The sequence below is a fragment of the Brassica rapa genome, chromosome A10 (assembly GCF_000309985.2).
Source record: "Brassica rapa cultivar Chiifu-401-42 chromosome A10, CAAS_Brap_v3.01, whole genome shotgun sequence".
NCBI lineage: Eukaryota > Viridiplantae > Streptophyta > Magnoliopsida > Brassicales > Brassicaceae > Brassica > Brassica rapa.
The window spans coordinates 3,281,141-3,302,788 of record NC_024804.2 but is presented as its reverse complement, the minus strand read 5'-3'; the positions used below and the strand labels follow the sequence as shown (position 1 = coordinate 3,302,788).

The 21,648-nt window shown below is 29.1% G+C and overlaps 3 protein-coding genes across 3 annotated transcripts; all 3 read left to right on the top strand.

The window, feature by feature from the left end:
• Positions 1-9,703: 9,703 nt before the first annotated feature.
• Positions 9,704-11,633, top strand: LOC103844406 (scarecrow-like protein 31; the record flags this gene model as incomplete). Its single annotated transcript, XM_018655418.2, is given in 2 exon segments — positions 9,704-10,349; positions 10,352-11,633. Coding segments are annotated over 2 exon segments (1,359 nt in total), but the record flags the coding sequence as incomplete, so codon positions are not given.
• A 124-nt stretch (positions 11,634-11,757) lies between these two features.
• LOC108870158 (cyclin-dependent protein kinase inhibitor SMR5) lies at positions 11,758-14,416 on the top strand. The gene has a single exon (XM_033281783.1). It carries the CDS (start codon positions 13,877-13,879, stop codon positions 14,132-14,134), a length of 258 nt encoding a protein of 85 aa, XP_033137674.1. The 5' UTR covers positions 11,758-13,876; the 3' UTR covers positions 14,135-14,416.
• A 312-nt stretch (positions 14,417-14,728) lies between these two features.
• LOC103843942 (cell wall integrity and stress response component 1-like) lies at positions 14,729-20,918 on the top strand. The gene has a single exon (XM_009120709.3). The coding sequence runs from the start codon at positions 20,440-20,442 to the stop codon at positions 20,758-20,760; it is 321 nt and encodes a 106-aa protein (XP_009118957.1). The 5' UTR covers positions 14,729-20,439; the 3' UTR covers positions 20,761-20,918.
• Positions 20,919-21,648: the final 730 nt, after the last annotated feature.

The following is a 21,648-nucleotide window of genomic DNA, read 5'->3' as shown; positions in this document are numbered from 1 at the left end:
AAAAATATTAGTTTCAGTTTAATAATTTAATACCCGGAACCGACCGAAAACCGATCCGAAACCGAACCGAACTGTTCCAAGTACTCATTGGATACAATTTGTAAATAACTGAATATCCGGACCCGAACGGATCTTACCCGGAACCGATCCGAATACCCGAAATCCCAGACCTACTCATGGGACTAGACATTTGATCTTGGGTGATGTAGATCCAATCTAAGGGTGGCAAGCTAGCAATCAAACACTTTCCTTATGCCTAGACACTAAGCTAAACAAGCTCTATCCCTAGATGAATGTTCTTTTGCTAAAGCAACTCAAGCATCTAATCCCTAAGGTTGAATGTTACTAAAGCAAACATGGAGAACAAGTCTAATAGCAATCTTAACTCCTTTAGCAACTAATCCCTTAGGTAAAGCAAGCTAAAAGCATTGAAGAGTTGGTTTAGGCATTTCATCATACACCTTGTGGGTAGGAAATGCTTAGAGATCTATTTTAGTATGATCAAGACTAAAATAGCATTGAGAATCCTCAACAAGCAAGGAAACAAGTAGATCTAACACTAAACACCCTATATCTTCTCTAATCACTCTTAATCACCCTAGCCCATGAATCCAAGATTAGTCTACTCACTAATAGACATGAATAACCCAAAAACCATTGATGATTCAAGGTTAAACATGATTAGAGAGCAAGATAATCAAGCAAAGATGAGAAATTATGATCAAGATTAGATCTTTCACCCAAAAGTGGCTTTTGATTAGATAGAAAACAATATAACCCCTAAAATTAGGTCTAAAAAGTATTTATAGTGGTCTAAAAACGAGCTGGATCGACCCAACAAGTCTGGGTTGACCCAAGATAATTTAGGTAAAAAGTTGGTAAAAACAGAAGTGCAGATTTTTCTAAGTGTCGCAGCTGGTTTTTGACATGTCATTTGGCCGCTGCAACAAGTACATATGGGGCAGGGGCGTGTGCATTTTCCCAGCGGTTTGGCTTGGCCGCTGGGACAATTGGGACCTCGTCTTGTGAACCAAAATCACCATTCTTGTCTCTAAACCATCTCCAAAGGTTCCAAACTCACCAAATAGCATCTCCATCACCTAATATAGACAAATGTATATGCAATGCACCTAAATCTACTCTAAATGCATCTAAATGGACAAATTGAGAACTAAAATGATTGCTAAAACTATGCAAATACACAAGATATCATCAACAAATCCCTTGTATACTATATCATAACTTCTTGGTTGATAGAGATGCATTTTGCTTGTGGATAAAGTGAAATATGTTGATCAGGTCATACATCATAAACTACTATTGTTGTTACATTAAATAGAGACATGTGGACCAAGACATAGACATGTACGTTCAAACCTGGTATAATAGTATAATTATTGTGTTAATATATGAGTTAAAACTTAAAACCTAGTGAAATGTATGTTTTTAACCCAAAAAGGTGGTCGAGATGAAATGGGCACAAAGAAGCATCATGATAAATTATGAATCTGAATAGGGGGTCATTTTGAGATAGGTATTCACTAATCTAATAATAATAGCAATCCCAATTAATTCCAAAGATTGTGAATCCACTTATATTGAAAGGTTGTGACTATTTATATAAGTATTTTCTAAAAATAACTATATTTAAATTGAAAGAATGTGACTGTTTATATTTAAAAGTTGTGACTATTCATATAAGTATATTTTATTGTGTTGTTTCATTGCAACTTTTGGTGCCAACCATTGCAATCTTTAATCTTCTATATAAGGAGTTGTGTGCATTCAGAAATCACAACAACCATGACTGTCACGATTTTGTAAACTAATGTTAGGCACGATATTTACTGTCGCAATTCTGTAAAACTCAAAAATTTAACCTGTTAATTACTGAATCATGACATGTAAAATAATGTATAACTTTAAAATTCAAAAGCAGCAAGGGAAACAATGAAGGTCAAATTTTCAAACGAGATGATTTCCATAACCGTTAACAAAAAAAAATTGATACTCTTAATTATCACCCTTTAACGTACGCACCTTTTTACTCAATATGTACTGTTACTATTAACTACTATTACATCTTCTACTTTGGATTGTGTGGCAACGCATGGTATGCAATTAATCATCATCTTTACAGTTGTGAAGTGAACTAAGAAAACTCTTCTTATTTATGTTCAACCATTTTTTCTATCATATTTATAAACAACAGCTTTGTCCATAATATTTTTTTTTCTTTTAAAACAGTTTGATTTAACAAAATTTTAGTGTCTACTTTGATAATCCAGACCACATTTAAAGAATTTCAATAAATTACAGTCATTAAATTGCAAAGGTTTTCAGTTTATTGTTTCACTGATTTATAAACATAGCTTTCGTTTTTTATTGTGCAGATTCACTCAATCCAAAAAATGAATCAGAGAGTTACAACATTATAATGAATAAGTTTGACTGAGATATTGAAGGTTTAGAATCTATGTATAATCAGTTTTAGTGTTCTTTTATTTTGTTCTAGAATGTCTAATAAAACAGAAAGTATGGGCGATATGCTAAGAAGAATATTTTAAGGGATAATATATATCATAAAATTATCATATTGTTATGTTTTCGACCGCACACATCTTATATGGTTTCAAAAAAATCATGACTATTTGACTTGTCCTTATAAGTTACCTTACTAATTTAGTAAACAATTAGTTTGGAATATGTTTTCTTTTTAATTAGATTCAAATATTCAGTTATTTTTTAGATTTTTAAATAACTTAACTAAACGGATAATAAGACAAAAATCTTATTTGGTATTTACATGTTTATAAATTTATTACAACCAAACCTATAAATAAAATATAGATTTTCAGTATTATCAATAAAGAAATATAGTTGCATGCAAGATAGTTTTGTAACATATGTATCTTCCAAAATAAATTGTAAAAAATATTTATAAAATGTTATTTTATTAAAATATGAAATATAACTTTTATAAAATGAGTATCTGTGCGATATCGCACGGGTTCCTTACCTAGTTATTATTAATAATGATACAAACAAGCACAATGAAAATAATGAATGCGAAAAAGAAAAAGGAGATCAAGTGACTCCCTCATACACACATGGGGACTGTAGACAAGATTCCTTAACATTAAAAAAGAAGCTAGAGTTGATAGGAAATGGAATTAGAAAAAAAAAATGCGGGAAGATTCTTTAGGATCTCATGGATCAATGGATAAATTACTGGAGATGTCAGGTTCAATATACTTCACATCTTTATGAAAAGTCGACATCATTGAGTAATCTTTTTAGATTGATGTGTTCATATGGCTAATCTCTAGCCAGCACGAGTGGATTAGGTTAAAAGTAGGTGGTTCTTGGACACTAGAGAATGGTAATACGCTTGTAGCGTAGCGTGTGTATAAGTATAGCACAAGAAAGTATTCTATGCTCACGCAAAGCTTATGTTGCATAAATAATAAAAAAAAGCTAACTTCAACAAATGTCTTGTTTACAAAGTTCTACTGCATCAGGCATAAACATGTAATTTGCTGCAAGTAATCTTACAAGATATTGTGCATTGTGATGAATTAATCTCAAAAAGTAGTAACATCCTATGAAAACTGTAGTTAAATGTAAATTCCGGACCAAGAGATATAAGCATGTATTAGGACAACATAATAAGAAATAATATTGAAAACTTTCAAACCTGTAGAAAACCCATGAAATTGATTATTTTCTAACTCTAAACTAGGGCCGCGCAAATAAACCGAATTCAAAACCCGAACCGAATCCGATTCAATAAAAATAAATCCGAACCCGATATAAATACCGAATGGATCTTGTTTTATGGTATTTTGGTTATGAGTATTATCTGAACCGAACCCGAATCTAAATGGATATCCGATAGAACCCGAAATATTTAAAATCACAAAAAGAACTTCTACCAAACATGATCTTAATTCCTAATATGTATCCAAAATACTTTAAAATATTATTGAAATTCTAAAATAATTATCTATTATACGAAGGTTAATGGTTGAAGATGGCGGTTGAAGCTTGAAATTTTTAGATTTAGGTTTTGTTTTCATTGAATAATGTTTCTCATTTTATGAGAACTTAGTTTTTGTTTTATGCTTTCATTTATTTGGTTTTCTTTCTATCAATAACTATGTTTACCTTTCTTATTTTAGAATCAATTTTACTTATGATTTGGCTATCCCCTAAACTATATTTGAGAAGTGATTGGTATATGTGTCATCACTACATTAACTTTCACAAAAAAATGATGACATGGCTTAAAAGAAATATGACATGACATAAATCTAATTGTGACATGTAAAATTTTCTATATTTAGATTTATGTTTTTGGTTAGATTTCTTAAATATAATAATGATGATTTTCTATATACGGATTTATATTTTTGGAAAGGTTTCATAATATAGTAATAACTAATAAATTTATATCAAAAAAAAAAATTTCTCAGTAAATATTCATTTTGGTAAGATTTTATGATATCTAATAACTTTTTATATCAATTAAAATAATATGTTTTTATATATAAATAATAATTACGAATAGTAAAATTTTACATCAATATATGAATCATATTTTTATTATTAAAATAAGTGTAGTTTACAATATATTTTATCAACGTATATAAGTTAATTTTATTTAATGTATATATTATTAGAAATAATTTATATATTTACAAATAGACATATTTAAAATGGTAATTAAATAAAGAATAATATAATAAAGTAACTTTATAATTTCAATTATTTTTATCAAACGTTAAGTAATGCAAAATTAAAGGGTCAAAGTGGACTTGAATAAATCAAACTAAAAACAATTTACATTATGGTTTTATTTTTTAAACTAATAAAAGTAAAATATAAAAATAGAAAATTTTATTTATATATAACATTTTTAAATATTTTATATCTGCGCATGGCGCAGGAAAACTCCTAGTTAAAATTGGTACAAATCATGTACTTTAAATTCGAAGAACCGATTTCACTTATGTTTTGGTTACAAAATATATATGAATCATGTATTTTAAACCGAAAAACCGATTAGGACTCAAACCCGAAAGTACAATGTGTTATACCGGTTCTTTGAAATTTACTAACCCCAACTGGTTCTGAACCGAACTTTCATATAACCCGAATGGGGCTGATTTTAATAAACCAAAAAATCAAAACCCGAATGGATAAAACCAAAACCCAATTGGGACCCCGAATGCCCATGCCTACTCTAAACCATATTGACATACACAAGGTGAACACATCGTGGTTTAAATTAAAGTTTCACAATCCTCTTATATTAACTAGGGATTAACCCGGGCTACGCCCGGGATTTTTATTTTTTCTAATTTAACTTGTTAAATTATTTATATTTAGGTTATGATATATATTTATATAAATGTTAAGATGCATATCATAATTAAAATTTATTTTTAAATTTTAACACGTTAAATTAACATATTTTTTACTATTTAAATATTTTTTTTGTAATTTTGTTGGCTATCTAGTTATCATATTTAGCAAAACTATCTGTTGAGTGTTGAAATAAATGTTTTAGATATTTAATTAAACTGCAGAGTATTTCTGGATCGACCACATGCTCAACAATCGATCGATCCATTAAAATATCTTTAGCAAAAATATCTTTTATTTTCTAATATTAAGTATATAAATATTCTTTTGAGTATTGTTTTTTTGAATTGTATTTTTTGATTAAATTATTGTATTATAATGTTTATGTAAATATTTTTTGTGATGTTTGAATTTGTGCTGTTCGTATACTTAACCTAGATGATATTGATATTTAACAATTTATTGTTTTCTAGAAATAGAAAAAGGATATATCAAAACGTATCTAATACTTGTTAAATGATAGTATAATGTAAATTACATCCATTTTTGAAAATAACCATTTGTTTTTTTTTTTAAATCAGAAATTATTATTTTTTAAATACATTGTTCATATATAATATAATAGTTTAAGTTTGGAAGATTAATCTATATATATAAATTATGTATATTTTTTTAAAAATAATTTAAGATATTGTATATTGAGTAACTCAATAAAAGCTGAATTTCTTATCTTGAAAATCATATATTTATATTTTTGTCTTCATGTTATACTCACCAATCCATCATTGATATTTATAACTCAGTATGTTTTAAAAAAAAACTTAGTTTTAAGTAATAAACTAATTTAATAAATTAAATTCATCACCTATAATGTTCTGTAAACTATATTTGAAAACTCTCTAAAATTATATTTTAAGCATAATATTACTATTATTTAATTTAAGTTATTTTAAGCATAATATATGTTAAACCAACTTAAATTATACTTACAATAGGACCATCCTAAACCAGTTAATAAACAAAAACAATACTAAACCAACATGAACCAATACCTGATTCGGCGAGGAAGGAAGTGTTTCGGGAAAACGCTTGAATGGTTATTAACTGTAATGGTTTGATCATGAAAGAGTTAGTATGAATATTAACAATTAAATTATAGATTAGATTAATTTAAATTTGTAAGAATACCTTTAAGTCTATGAAAAGCAATTCAATTCCCATGAATAAGTTTGGCTTTTGGAAGTTGCGGGTTTCCCAACAATGAATCCACCTTACAAAAAGTTCGTTGTTATAAAAAATCTCATTCAATGTCATTAAAAGTTTTTGGGACGGCAAGAGTTGATGGTGGAACCATTTTATTGCTCGAGTGCTTTAAAATTTTCTTTGATAGTGTGAGGCTGATGTTGATGGAATAATGAGTTTTATAGGAACTTTCTTTATGTAAAACTATACATTTTTTTTTGTTTAATGTGGTATTTCTATTTTTATATAATTTATTATCATTTTAAGATAGCTGTATATTTTAAAATAGATGTTTAAATCTTAATGTTCTTTTTCCATTTTTTTAAATGTTTATTTCTATTTCTTATATTTTTTATTTACGTAATATCTATATTTTAAAATAGATATTTAAATCTTAATGTACTTTTTCCATTTTTTTAAATTGTGTATTTACTTATATTATATATTTTACATTTTAAGATAGATGTTTAATGCTTAATGAACTTTTTCCATTTTTTTAAAAAAATTGTGTATTTACTTATTATTATATATATAATTCATATATTATATATTGCCATTATTTACTTATTATTTATTTTCCTGTATATGTATTTCCATTTCTTGTACTTTTTATTTTACTTAATATCTCTATTTTACATTTTAAGATAGATGTTTAAATTTTAATGTACGTTTTCCATTTTTTAAAATTTTATATTTCCATTTGTTATACTTTCTATTTACATAATATCTATGTTTTAAATTTTAAGATATATTTTTAAATCTTAATGTAATTTTCCATTTTTTAAATTGGGTATTTACTTATATTATATATTTACTTATTATTTATTTTTCTTTATATTGTGTATTTCTATTTCTTATACTTTCTATTTACTAATAATTTTATATTTTAAGATAGATTTACATTTTAAGATAGATGTTTAAAAACTAATGTACTTTTTCCATTTTTTTTAAATTGTGTATTTCTTTTTCTTATACTTTCTATTTAAGTAATATCTATATTTTACATTTTAAGATAGATGTTTAAATCTTGATATACTTTTTCCATTGTTTTTAAGTTGTGTATTTATTTTTCTTATACTTTCTATTTACTTAATATCTATATTTTACATTTTAAGATAGATGTTTAATATTTAATGTACTCTTTCCATTTTAAAAAAATTGTGCATTTACTTATTATTGTATATATAATTCGTATATTTATATATTTATAATATTTACTTATTATTTATTTTTCTATATATTGAGTATTTCTCTTTCTTATACTTTATATTTAGTTAATATCTATATTTTATATTTTAAGATAGATATTTAAATCTTAATGTATTTTTCTATTTTTAATGTAAAACGACAATGTTTAATAGAAGAACTTGGAAATAGTCAAATAATTATATTTATGTTTTTTTTATAAAATGGTAATGTTATATTATGGAGAAAAATGGTAATCTTACATATGTTTAATATAGTTTTTCCTTTTTTTTATGCTGTATGTTTACATATTATTGTTATTTTTAAATGTAAAATGTTAATCTTACATATGTTTAATGTAGTATTTCTATTTTTTATGTTGTATGATTACATATTATTTATTATTTTCAAAATTGTATATAATGTTTTTTTTTACAAAATAGTAATGTTACATTATGGAGATAAGCCGTCTTTTTTTTAGAGAAAAATGGTAATCTTACATATGTTTAATGTAGTTTTTCTATTTTTTATGTTGTACGTTTACATATTATTATTTTTAAATAAAAATGTAAAATGTTAATCTTACATATGTTTAATGTAGTATTTCCATTTTTTATGTTGTATGTTTACATATATTTATTATTTTCCAAATTATATATTATGTTTTTTTTGTAAAACGGTAATGTTACATTATGGAGATAAGCCGTCTTTTTTTAAGTGAAAAATGGTATTTTACATATGTTTAATGTAGTTTTTCTATTTTTTATGATGCATGTTTACATATTATTTATATTTTTTGAAAATTAGTAATATTAAAATGTAAAACAATATTTTATGCCACAAGTCATCTTTCGGGAGAATTTTTTTTTGCTGATGTGGACGCTCTATCGAACCTCAAAAGGTCCATTTTATTAGTATAGTAGTAATCTTACATATTTTTAATGTAGTATTTCCATTTTTTATGTCGTATGCTTACATATATTTATTATTTTTGAAATTATATATAATGTTTTTTTTATAAAACGGTAATTTTACATTATGGAGATAATCCGTCTTTTTTTAAAGTGAAAAATGGTAATTTTACATATGTTTATTGTAGTTTTTCCTTTTTTATGATGTATGTTTACATATTATTTATAATTTTCAAAAATTAATAATATTAAAATGTAAAATTATATTTTATGCCACATGTCATCTTTCAGAATAAGTTTTTTTGCTGATGTGGACGCTCTATGTAGCCTCAAAAGGTCCCTTTTATTAGTATAGATTTTCTTTTTTTATCATCAACTTTACAGACTCATATAGACTCTGTGAACCACACTGGAAGATCTTGATCCATGTGAACTACAAAAGACGTTTCTTTCCTAGCACTGCGGACTAAGCTATCCGCCTTCTTGTTATGCGTTCTTGATACATAGATAATCTCTGCTCCGAAAAAACTCTCTTTCAGGCTGTTTATATCTTCCAAATAACTTGCAAACGCTGGCCATTCTTCTGGTTCTGAAACCATCTTCACCAATTGAGAACAATCCGTTGCAAACGTAACCTGAAATTGTAGTAAGTTTTTCATGCATTCCATTGCCCATAGTAACGCTTCCATCTCTGCATGAAGAGGAGAAAGGAAAGCTCGGACATTCCTTGCCCCCATCAATCCCTCAAATCCTTCTAAGGTACTGTACCATCCTTGACCTGGAAAAAATATCATTCTCTTTTCAGGAACCATCCGTAAAACACCATCTTCCTGGAATTGACGGAAGAGTCGTAGCCTCTACCTGTGGAGTCCTCTTTTTGTCATTCAATATTTGTGTTTTAGCCCAAAGTTTTGATTCCGTTTCTGCAAGTTTAAGGGTATCCAGAAGATCCACATCCAGATTAGTAAAGACTCTTATATTAATTGAGGATTATTTAAAAAGTTGAAGATATAGAAGAAGCTAGGAGCAGTAAACAATCTGCTTTAACGGTTGTTGAAGATAGTAAACTAACAGAGCTCTTTGACAAAGTTCTCCTTCTCGACTGCAAAAGCGATCTGCAAGTCATCGAAGAAGGCGAGAGCGTATCAAGCAAGCCTCAGGTCACCAAGAAAGAAGGAGGACGCACCAAAAAGAAGAGCCAAACATTTGATTTCCGCACGCTTCTCACGCTATGTGCACAGTCTATTTCAGCAAGGGACAAAATCACAGCCGACGATTTGCTGAGACAAATAAGGAAACAATGCACGCCTCTGGGCGACGCGTCGCAGAGGCTGGCTTACTTCTTCGCCAACGCACTCCAGGCGCGTCTGGAAGGTAGCTCTGGATCCACGATCACGAGCTACTACGACTCCATCGCCTCCAAGAAACGAACGGCCGCTCAAACTCTTAAATCCTACCACGTGTTCTTGTATGTGTCTCCCTTCATGACTTTGATGTACTTCTACTCCAGCAAGATGATTCTCGACGCTGCGAAAGACGCTTCGGTGCTTCACGTCATAGACTTTGGGATCCTCTACGGTTTCCAGTGGCCTATGTTTATACAGAATATATCAAAAAGCAAGACCGGGCCACGGAAGCTACAGATAACGGTGTAGAGATTCCTCAGAACGGGTTCTATCCGATGCAGAGGATAGAGGATATGTGTCGGAGACTCACGGAGTATTGCAAACAGTTCGGTGTCCCGTTTGAGTACAATACGATCGCGTCCAGGAACTGGGAGACGATACGTTTGGAAGAGTTCAAGATCCGACCAAACAAAGTTCTCGCGGTTAATACTGCTCTCAGGCTCAAGAACGTTAGAGACGTGACTCCTGGCGGGGAAGAGGATTGTCCTAGAGACAGGTTCTTGAAACTGATCAGAGACATGAAGCCTGACGTTTTCCTCAGTTCGACGGTTAACGGGTCTTTCAATGCCCTGTTCTTCACGACGCGGTTCAAAGAAGCTTTGTTTCATTACTCGTTGCTGTTAGACATGTTTGGTGCGACTCTTTCCAAGGAGAACCCGGAGAGGATACATTTGGAAGGGGAGTTTTACAGGAGGGAAGTGATGAAAATGATCGCTTGTGAAAGAGTGGATAGGGTTGAGAGGCCGGAGACTTACAAGCAGTGGCAGGTGAGGATGATGAGAGATGGGTTTAAGCAGAAGCCTGTGGAAGCAGAGCTTGTTGAGTCTATCAGGGTGAAGATGAAGAAGTGGGGTTACCATAAAGACTTTGTGCTTGATGAATATAGTAATTGGTTCTTGCAAGGTTGGAAAGGTCGCATCCTATTCTCTTCTTCTTGTTGGATCTTCTCTTAGCTTTTGTATTTATGTTTTGTTTGTTTCTTCTACTTGGGTTTCCTTTGCTCCGCAATGTGACATTTTATGTATCACATGTTGAAAGCAGTAAGAAGTTAACTGAATTTTTAGTGCAGAGACTAAATCAAACTAGGTGATGAAGGCTGCATGTCGTATCTAGTAGATAGATAAAACATGAAGATAAATTATCATGTTTTGTTATTGCCTTCCATATAATTTACATTTGAGTAACAATCTGGATGTCTATGTTGGAACCATATGGGGCTCAATTCGGTAAAAATATGATTAAAGGTTAGAGAAATCAATTTTTTATTTGTTGTGTTCATGTTAACTTTCATTATGGTTGATTACACTAATACTTTTAAGGAATTAAAAATATTTCATTTAAATAATATTATTTAATTTTTATTACGTTTCATTTTTGATATTTTCCAAATAAAATATATAATAAAAAGGAAACATTTATAAAGTTTAAAAAAAAATTAAAAACAAAAAATATATGTATATATAATATGATTTCATTAAAAAGGAAAGTTCACAAAATGAAAATATTCCTTTTAGAAAATTATTTTTAAATACTTTCTTTTAGATTTTTAAACAATACAAAAATGTATATTTTCAAAGTAATATAAATATTTTTTATATATCTATCTATTTTCTTAGATGATCACATAAAATAATTAAGTAACATAAATTGATATATGTTTAATTGACTAAATAGTTTATAATTAGTATTGTTGAAATGTTTTACTTATTTTTCATATATTTAGTTGACTATAATATATTTCAATTACAGCAAAAAAAATCTATAAATTTTTATTTTACTTATATAATATGATTTTTTAAAATACAATCACACAATTGTTTTAGCTGATTATTTTTAAGAGATATTAAAAATCAAAAGAATTATCAATAAACATCTTTTGATCAAATATTTACAAAAATATTTTAAAATAAAACATCACTATATACTTTAACGAGGTATGTATATTATATTTTATCATTATTAAAATTATTTGTTTTCATAAAATTAAATTTGCTTAAAAAATTTATGTTTTTATGTTTGTGGAACTAATATGCCAAAAATTAAAATACCAAAACAAATCTGAATTCTCATTTTTAAGAATATTTAAAATAAATTTCAGTTTACCATTTAATAAATCTAAGGCATAAAATTATTTAAAATTTATAAAATATTTTAATTATTATAAATATTGATATGTGTTCATGAGCTTCAAATTATGTATTAGTTACTTATGTATGCAACTCCATATCGATCATCGCTTTCTTTTCTGATATTTTTTTAAGAAAGATAACATATAATTTGAAAAACCTTATGAAACTACATGCACATTTAACCTATAATTAAAATTAATTTGATTTTCCTTAATTATAATAAAAATAATTATACTTCAGTTTGAATTTAAAATAATATATGTAACTCAATATACTCACAACATGAGTTACTCGACTAATACAACTTATATCTAAAATTGTATATTTAACTACAATAAGAATATATAATTTATAATAATAATTTATTTTATAAATGTAAATTATAGGACGACTCAAAACATATTAGCAAATGAAAAGAAAATATTAACAAATTGTTATAATTTAGTTCTTTTGTAAAATTTATATATATGCATGAAACTGTAGAATATTATCGTTATATTAATTTACGTAATTTGAATCAGACACTTTAGTTAATTTTATATTTCATTTTTTTTGTCAGCAAACAACAGACTCATATAGACTATGTGAACCAAACTATTAGCTCCGCATCTATGTGGACTACAAACAAGGGTATTTTATATTTCATTTTAAACACAATATATCTTAAGTTATACATAATTTTCCTCAAATATATTTATATATATAAAACAACAACCAACGTAAATGCAAATAGGATAATTAATCATAATTTTAATATATTTAAAATAAAAAAAATATTATAGTTAAATTCAAAATAATGGATGCAATTTAATATACCCAAATAATAATTAAATCAACTATAAAAACAAAAAAAAAACTGACTAGATATAACATATATAAAATCATATGTCTAATTAAGGTAATATAATATTATTAATATAAATTATTCATACAAATTATAAATAAGCCTAAAACTAAAAATATATAACAATTAATTATTATAATATATTTATTTTATAAATATTTATATCCGTGCATGAGCATGGAAAAAATCACCAAGTGATAATTAAAGGGTAATTCTATCAAGTATCACTTTTTCAGTTTTTATCACAAAAATAGTCTTCGAAAAAATGACTAAAATAATCTTTCTTTATTTTGAAATTTTAAATTTTAAATTTTTATTTTTTTAAATTTAAAACTATATCCCTAAAAACTCATTTATTAACTCTAAACCTTAAGTATATATTAGTTAACCCTAAAGTAAAAATAAAATTTTACTTTTTAATAAAATTTATTTTGATTATTTTTTTTTTAATAATTATTTTTGTGAAAATAAATAAAAAATGAAAATTCTAAAGAATTTCTGGTAATTAAATGGGCATGTATTGAATTAAGAAGCCATATTATAAACGGCCCATCTTCTTAAACTCAAGTCAAGTCAAGTGTGTGTCAACATTTCCACCTGAATTCATCTACGCTTTGCCACGTAGCATTATGTTCCTCCACGTGTCAGTTTCTACACCGCAAGTACAATACAACCCCTAGCAACTTCCAGAACAAGCTACGTCTCACCAAGAATACTAGAGTACTAAAGAAGCAATTAAAGACTCTTAATCAAGAGAGGTTAGCAGAAGAGTGCGAGAGAATAGAAGAAGAAATGGATAAAGGGTTTGGTTGCTACGACAGCGAGAAGGTGGTGGTTGATGATGACTATGACGTGGGATGCAAGACGCCTACACGTGATGAATGCAGGATACCAGCTTATCCACTGTGTCCGCCGCCCGTGAGAAGGAAAAGATCGATAGTCCTTGGAAAGAAATTGGAGCCACCGAAGAACGGTTACTTTCAGCCCCCGGATCTAGAGCTGTTCTTTACGGCGGCTGCAACCTCCAGACAGCAAGAAAGCTGCGCTTAGGCTGCTGCTAACCCTCTTTAGTTTATTATCTATATTAGTAGTCCCGTTCCTGGATGGATTGAGTTTTTGTTTGTAAACGGGGTCGGGTTTGAATACGATTTATGTATATATCAGTGCTGCGCACGTCATGTGAAGCCTAGCCTGGGCTTTTGTGATCTATATTGATAAGGATTCGCGGAGCCGTGTTTGTATGATCTTGATTTGTGTTAAAACTTGTGTGGTTGTAGTGTATTTCTTAATTCACTTTTTGTTTGTTTTATGTCGGACTGGGCTCTGATTATCCTCTTTCTTTTGTATTGGACTTTATATATATGCCTTTTTCCTATCGATAGATGGAATGTTTGTGCAGTTATATGGCCTCAGTAACTCAACTAGTCAGAGTCTAGATATAGTTCTTGCCAATGTAATGCTCGGTGATAGCAATAAGTGGAACACTCCACCATCACATAAAAACTTATCAATAAATTCATCATACCGCATAAAAAGTTTCCAATATAAATATAAAGTATTCTCTCCGTTTTTAAATAGTGTCATTTTGATATTTTTTGTACGGATTAAAAAAATAACAGAAATATTTTTTTTGTTTCTAAATAAATGTCACTGACAATTTTTTACACAGATTAAAAATATATATAAATTATTATTAATTATATTTTTTAGATTAATATTATTCGAGATAAATAAAATTATTTATAAAATTAATGTAATTTTTAATTAATTATATTTATAAAATTAATACAGTTTTTAATTAATTGTCAACTGAAAGTAAGTATAATTTTCATTAAAACCGTAAAGTGACATTTTTTTAACAAAAAATTAAAATGATATTTATTATAAAAAAAAATATCACTTAAATATTAATTATTATAAGATCTCTTTTATCTTCTTTTCTTTTGTCTATTGACGATCTTTATATTACTATTTGTCATATTAGACTTTATATAGGTAATAGATTTAGAGTCTAATTATTTAAACATAAAAGGTAGACCAATAAATCTACAGATAATTGTAAGTTTACAGGAATATTTGACTAGTCGAATTATCCATGGTTTATTGTAAGCATAAGCAATAGTGCAATAGTTCACTTTGCTTAAGCTCCGTGTTGTATTATAAAACATAGATGAAAGCGGTAGAAGGTACGTACGCAGTGTTACTATTACTGTGGTTAGTTTGAATGGGTTGTTTTCGGGAAACCCAGGCTGTTTCGAAAACACAAGTGTAAAAAACATGTGGAATATTATTAGACCATAGCTGTCTGCTCTTGGTCCCGTTATCAAAACTTTTTATCGTAAGATTTACTTTTCTTCCCGTCCCTCTTTGCCCCTTTCTCTTCAAACACTCCTAAATAATATTCACAAAAAGTTAATGTTTTCGTTTTGAAAAACTCTTATAATTGTAGACCACTGATTCATCATATAATTCAAGAGACAAGACCCCGCCTAGAATTTAGACGTTTGTAGATAAATATGAAAATAATGTCTCTCGTTTTTAATATGTTCTAAAAATTTCTCTTAAAATTATTTAAATTCGTTGATCTTCAAGATTTATTTAGTGGCACCAATTTAGAAGTAGTTAGATTCAAGGCACGATGTTCAAGTAGTAATACTTGAATCGGTCGTCAAGAATATTTTATATTGGATCCTCGTCCTGTGGCACGTATATATAGCCGTAGATATGCTTCCGCAATGTTAGTTTGCATTTTCTTTTTTTGCATTTAGTGGAAGCTTACTCTAAAACCAACCCGATTTAGAAAGTAATCAGCTTTACAAATTTTCTTATGGTTCCCGTCCCTTTATGACAGTTTCATTTGCGTAAAATGTACTTTCAGTTAACCATCTCCAAATGGCTTACTCTATTTTTACTCTAAAATAAAATAATTCTATAATAGAGTTTAAGTTTACTCCAATGATATTCTATTTTAACGTAGAAAATAGAGTGATAAACAAAAAAAAAACAAGTTACTCTATATTTGGAGTAAACCTATTTTAGTGAGAAATAGAGTACCATTGGAACATTTTTACTCTAAACTCTATTTTAGAGTGAGAAATAGAGTGAGGTTGGAAATGACCTTAAACTATAACACATACATTTCTCCAAAAAAATCCACAACACATATATACGTATGTATGAATAGTATTCATTGTGCTCACTTGATTACATATCTACATTACTTACAGGTTATAATAACAACGTCTTTGTCCATATTGATTCATATTTATATGTGGAGCTCCAAAAGCAAAAAAAGATGATCACGAGTCCTTCCTCCTAGGACCAACGTAGCAAACCTAGTGTTAAGCAATCAAGGAACTAATCTAGAATTAAACAAGTAAAAAGTAAAAAGCTCATCCATATATTAAGGAGAAGAACTTGACCAACGATATATTTATAAAAGAAACAATTCCACCCAAAGTCACTTTTTGACTTTTTATAACACTATAAGACACTTATAGCTATTAGAGCAGTTTTTCACTTTTTTCCACGAGAAATCACATATGTGGAGCATACAAATTCCAAAACTAACCTTTTTTTTTCAAATAGTATACCATAGTTCTATTATAACAAAATCTAAAACATTTCGTTAAGTGAAAAAATATAGTAAGTCCCACTCTCTCTTCTTCATCCAGATTTGCTTTTCAGATTTCTTTTCCAACATAATTCACTTCATATGATTATCTATGTTGTTCGATCTATTTTTTTAGATGTACCAAGATGCTAGTCTGATGATGGTGATGATGGTTAAACGGTGACATAGACGACGGTGGGAGAACATAGATGACGGCGGAGACGTTGGCAGTAGGTGACATCGACGACGACATAGATGACATAGCAAAATTGTTGATTTCTCAATTGTTTGAAGGTTTGTTAATGATGGTCATAGACTCGTGGGACAAAGGTTTGTTCAGTTCTCTAATTACATCCACCCATTTCCTCATCTGTACTCCCATCGTCAACACCATAACCGTCACAGCACCGCCGTAACCGACGCGAGCTCTCCTTCACCCCTTTCTCGATACTTATCCATGAATCATCATCTCCATATGGTGGAGAATTTGGACACTCCGACACCATGAATAAAAGCTTTGACGCTTTTGTAAGTTTTTTTTTCTTATGTTGAGGGATTGAGTGAAAACCTGCTTGAAAATATCATTTTAGTCATGACATTGATGTACACATGGATATTGTAAGCTGTGGATATTACAAACCGGTGTACATGTGGATACGTACACGTGGACATTAATGTTGTCCATACATATGTTGCAATATGCAAATACAAGAACAAGATTTAAAAAAGAAATATAAAATGTTGATAAAAACATTCCTAAAAACATTTACATAGTCATAGCACAAAATAGTAGCATAGACAAATTTCTGAAATAATGCAATCAATGCATTGTCTATAACAAGTTTTGTCTCTTTGATTTCACTAACCTAATAGAGAAGGAGGAAAATTAGTTGCTTAATCCTATTTAGAATGGAAAGGTTTGTAAAGCATATGTACGGTCAGTAGAACGGTTTGTGAAACATATGTACATTTGTTTAGTGTAATATGAGTGTTTAATTGTGGTTCTACATATTTTTGTAGTTTTGCTTTGTATCAGTTTGGCTTGTACGCTCATTTTCTATATATATATATATATATATATATATATATATATATATATATATACAAAATAAAAGTAAAGAGAAGATGAAATCAGACATATTGATCAAGCTTCTAACTTCAGTACAATAGGATGATCAAGCCTTCTCGTTACAATGATTGCTCTAGACTTCTCATTAGGATGATCAAGCCTTCTCATTATGGTCAAAGATAATCATTTACTAGTTAACCAAAAGAAATCACATCATTCAGGTTATTAAACAAGATTTATATGTACAATAAGATTACTATCCATATGTACACTATTTATTTACTGTCAGAGTGTACACATTTATAACCTGAAACAAGTTTTTTTCTCTAATTGCACTAACCTAATAGAGAAAGAAGAATATTAGTTGCTTAAATCCTATTTAGAATGGAAAGGTTTATAAAGCATATGTACGGTCAGTGGGAGGGTTTGTGAAACATATGTACATTTGTTTAATGTACATGTGTTTAGTTGTGGTTGTACATATGTTTGTAGTTTTGATTTGTATCAGCTTGGATTGTACGCTCATTTTCTATATATATATACAAAATAAAAGTAAAGAGAAGAGGAAACCAGACATATTGATCAAGCTTCTAACTTCAGTGCATTAGGATGATCAAGCCTTCTTGTTACAATGATTGATCTAGCCTTTTCGTTAGGATGATCAAGTCTTCTCATTATAATCAAAGATAATCATATACTAGTTAACCAAAAGAAATCACATCGTTCATGTTATTAGACACAAGATTTATATGTACAGTAAGATTACTATCCATATGTACATTGTTTATTTTCTGTCAGGGTGTACACATTTATAATATTCACAAACTAAAGCGTCATGAAAAGTAAAACTGAAACAAAACAGTGTTCATCGACCGGTGCAAAGATCCCATTGCCTTCTCTTCTGCAAACACACCTATCTCGTTGCTCAAATCAGATTTCAGTGGCTTTGTAACTGCCAACAATCGGCTGAACCATCAAAGCTATCATCTCCTCTGTTTCTGAGATGAATCTCCACCATGTTAATGCAACAGATGAATCTGCCACTGAGATTCTTCTACTCCACCATCTCCAGCATCATATTCACATCCAACCTTCCTCTCAAGTTACCATGTATAACAAAACCATGATCAGATTTCAACAAAAGTGAAACATGAGTCATTATTAACTCATGTTTAGTTTTTCAATTTGAGTTTGACGAAAATTCTTTCAAATTTACAACAAAAAAGCTGTAGAAATTACAGATGAGAACCTCATCTAGCAAGATAACACCAGCCAGAAACTATAGATCTGTGTTGTTAACTTGTTGTTATCTCTTAGCAAAACCTCTTCCATAACTAAAGAATTTCTTCTTGTCTTGTGTCAATTGGTTCCATATTACTTTAGACAACACATCTGGGCAACATCAAACCTAAGACTCCATAAAACTCAATTTTTTGTATAGATTATTAAAGCCTCAAGCTTCTTGCCGGAAAAAAAAGTTCGACGTTTAGTTTGACATATCTGAAAAATTGAGAGAGAGAGAGAGAGAGATATTTTACCAATTTAAAATTCAACATATTTTAAAACCCACCAAAAAAATAACAAGTGAGGAAACGGAAAAAAAAAAGAAGCCAAAGTTCAGTTTGCTACAGTTGAGAGGTTATTGGTGTAATTAACCACCCGAAAGTACCTCGGTAGTTATAAGTGTCCTAGAGTGACAATAAAAACTTAAAAGTGACCTGCAATATTAATAACTCTTTATAAAATATGAAGGAAAGGAAAGCCATCCAGTTGTATTAACGACATCCTTAAATGTATAAAACCAGGATGCTTTATGTGCATACTCAACGATATATAGCGAAACCTTTATAAATTAATAATGTTGAGATTACACCAGAATTATAATTTTTTTATTAATTTATAAAGATATTAATTTATCGATATACTAATTGAACCAAAAATTCAATTTGAAACCATAAAATTATATTATTTTATGTAAATTTTTAGTATATATTAATTTATAAAATATTAATTTAAAAGGTTATACTGTACACAGTTACACACGTCTTATTTACGGAAAATGTTTCCTTTTTGCTAACGGAAAATGTTTCTTGTTAGCACGAATTAAACTATCCGACGTGGCTTTTATAGAAAACAATTTATGGCAAAGGTAAGACATTGTTTCCGTCATGAAAAGAAAAACTATGGCAAAGGCTAAAAAAAAAGACAAGAAATAGTATGAAAATACTGCGTCGTCAGAGAAAGAACTTTGTTTTATACAACTAAAATAATTTGAACCTTTATATTCCGGTATTAATATATGTTTATATTTTTGTATTACTATGGTTTCGTACAACCAAATTTGATTAAGCTAATTACTATGGCTTCGTACAACCAAATTTGCCGAAGCCGAGCGAATTAGTACAGTATTATTTAGAATCAAATAATTCAATATTCCAGTTCATTCTCTTGCCTTCATCATTTCCATTTTTTCCATTTATAGTTTTATTTAAACATCTCTCTTCTCTCTCACTCTCTCTAGATCACTACTTCTTCTCCCTTAAGCTCAATCACAACAAACTCACAATCAAATAAAATAAGATATATAAACACACAAAGAGACCGGCCTCCAACTGAGTCAGAAGCTTTATCTCTCTCCCCCTACATCCTTACTTTCTTCTTGAAACTACAGACATGGACGATAAGTGGAAGGTGTCGAAAAAGGATGCATCGTCGTCATCTTCTAGTTCCTCTAAATCCAAGTTCTCTAGAAGCTTCTCAACGAGTGCTTCATCCACAAAGGCTCCTGTATTTATACGGAGCTCGTCGACCAAATGCTCAGTGCCATCTTCTTCATCCTCCATCTCCAGAAGCTCATCGAAGAAAGAGAAAGGATCATCGTCATCTTCCATTACCCAAAAGTACAGTAGCTTGGCCAAAGAACAAAAAGGAAGGTTTTATATCATGAGAAGGTGTGTGGCTATGCTTGTCTGTTGGCATAAACATGATTCCTAGCTTAGATCTCATGCATTCTACACTCCTTTTGTTTGGTATTAGATCACTTTGATTCTGTACTCTAGGTTGTTGCTACAAGTTTCTATACTAAGTACATTGTAAGAAAGAGATTCTTTTGATAATTAATATATTATTGTTATTATTATTTTGATAATTAATATATTATTATTAATTTCATAACTTATGTATACAGATGTATAAATAATTTAAACTTCAAAGTGTGTATGTGTATGTCCCGTCTGTGATGAATAAAATTGAAAACATCGAACATTTTTTAGAAAAGTGAAAATATTATGCCACAATCTGGAGGGTCGATGTGTCGAGACGTACAATTATTTTGTTGGGATTAAATCGAATAGTCACTTTCAATGTCTGGAAAATAATTAAATACTAACCAATGATAATTTATTTGGTCAAAGATCTGAGGTTGGTTTTAGTCAACAGATCTGAGTGTGTATTTCACATATAGTTATTTGCTACTTAGATATATTTGGCTCCATATGGCATTTTGCAACGTTTATGCTCTTTTATAGCCGTGATTAGACTTCAACAATACCCTTTTTTCAAAACGATAATGGGTTCTTGTTTCTGACTAATGTCATGAATATGCAATTATCCTGATGTGGTAATGATGTGGTCAATAAAGTTGCATGATCCTATTGGGTTATAGATCTTTGACAATAGCCAGCACGATAAATTTTTTTAGATTTGTAACCTTTATTCCATTTCTTATTACATTTACTAGATGAATTAGTCCAGCAGAACCCATTAACAATAGAGAAGTCTCATCGAGAATAAGGAAGAGTATAAACTCATCAAAGAGCTATACAAATCTATTCAGTTTTAAAAAAAAAAATTCGTACTTAATTCTTATATATTCATGTTTTT

Bases quoted from the DNA above. Each gene is read 5' to 3' on its own strand.
- LOC103843942 (XM_009120709.3), top strand. From the start codon at position 20,440: ATGGACGATAAGTGGAAGGTGTCGAAAAAGGATGCATCGTCGTCATCT.
- LOC108870158 (XM_033281783.1), top strand. From the start codon at position 13,877: ATGGATAAAGGGTTTGGTTGCTACGACAGCGAGAAGGTGGTGGTTGAT.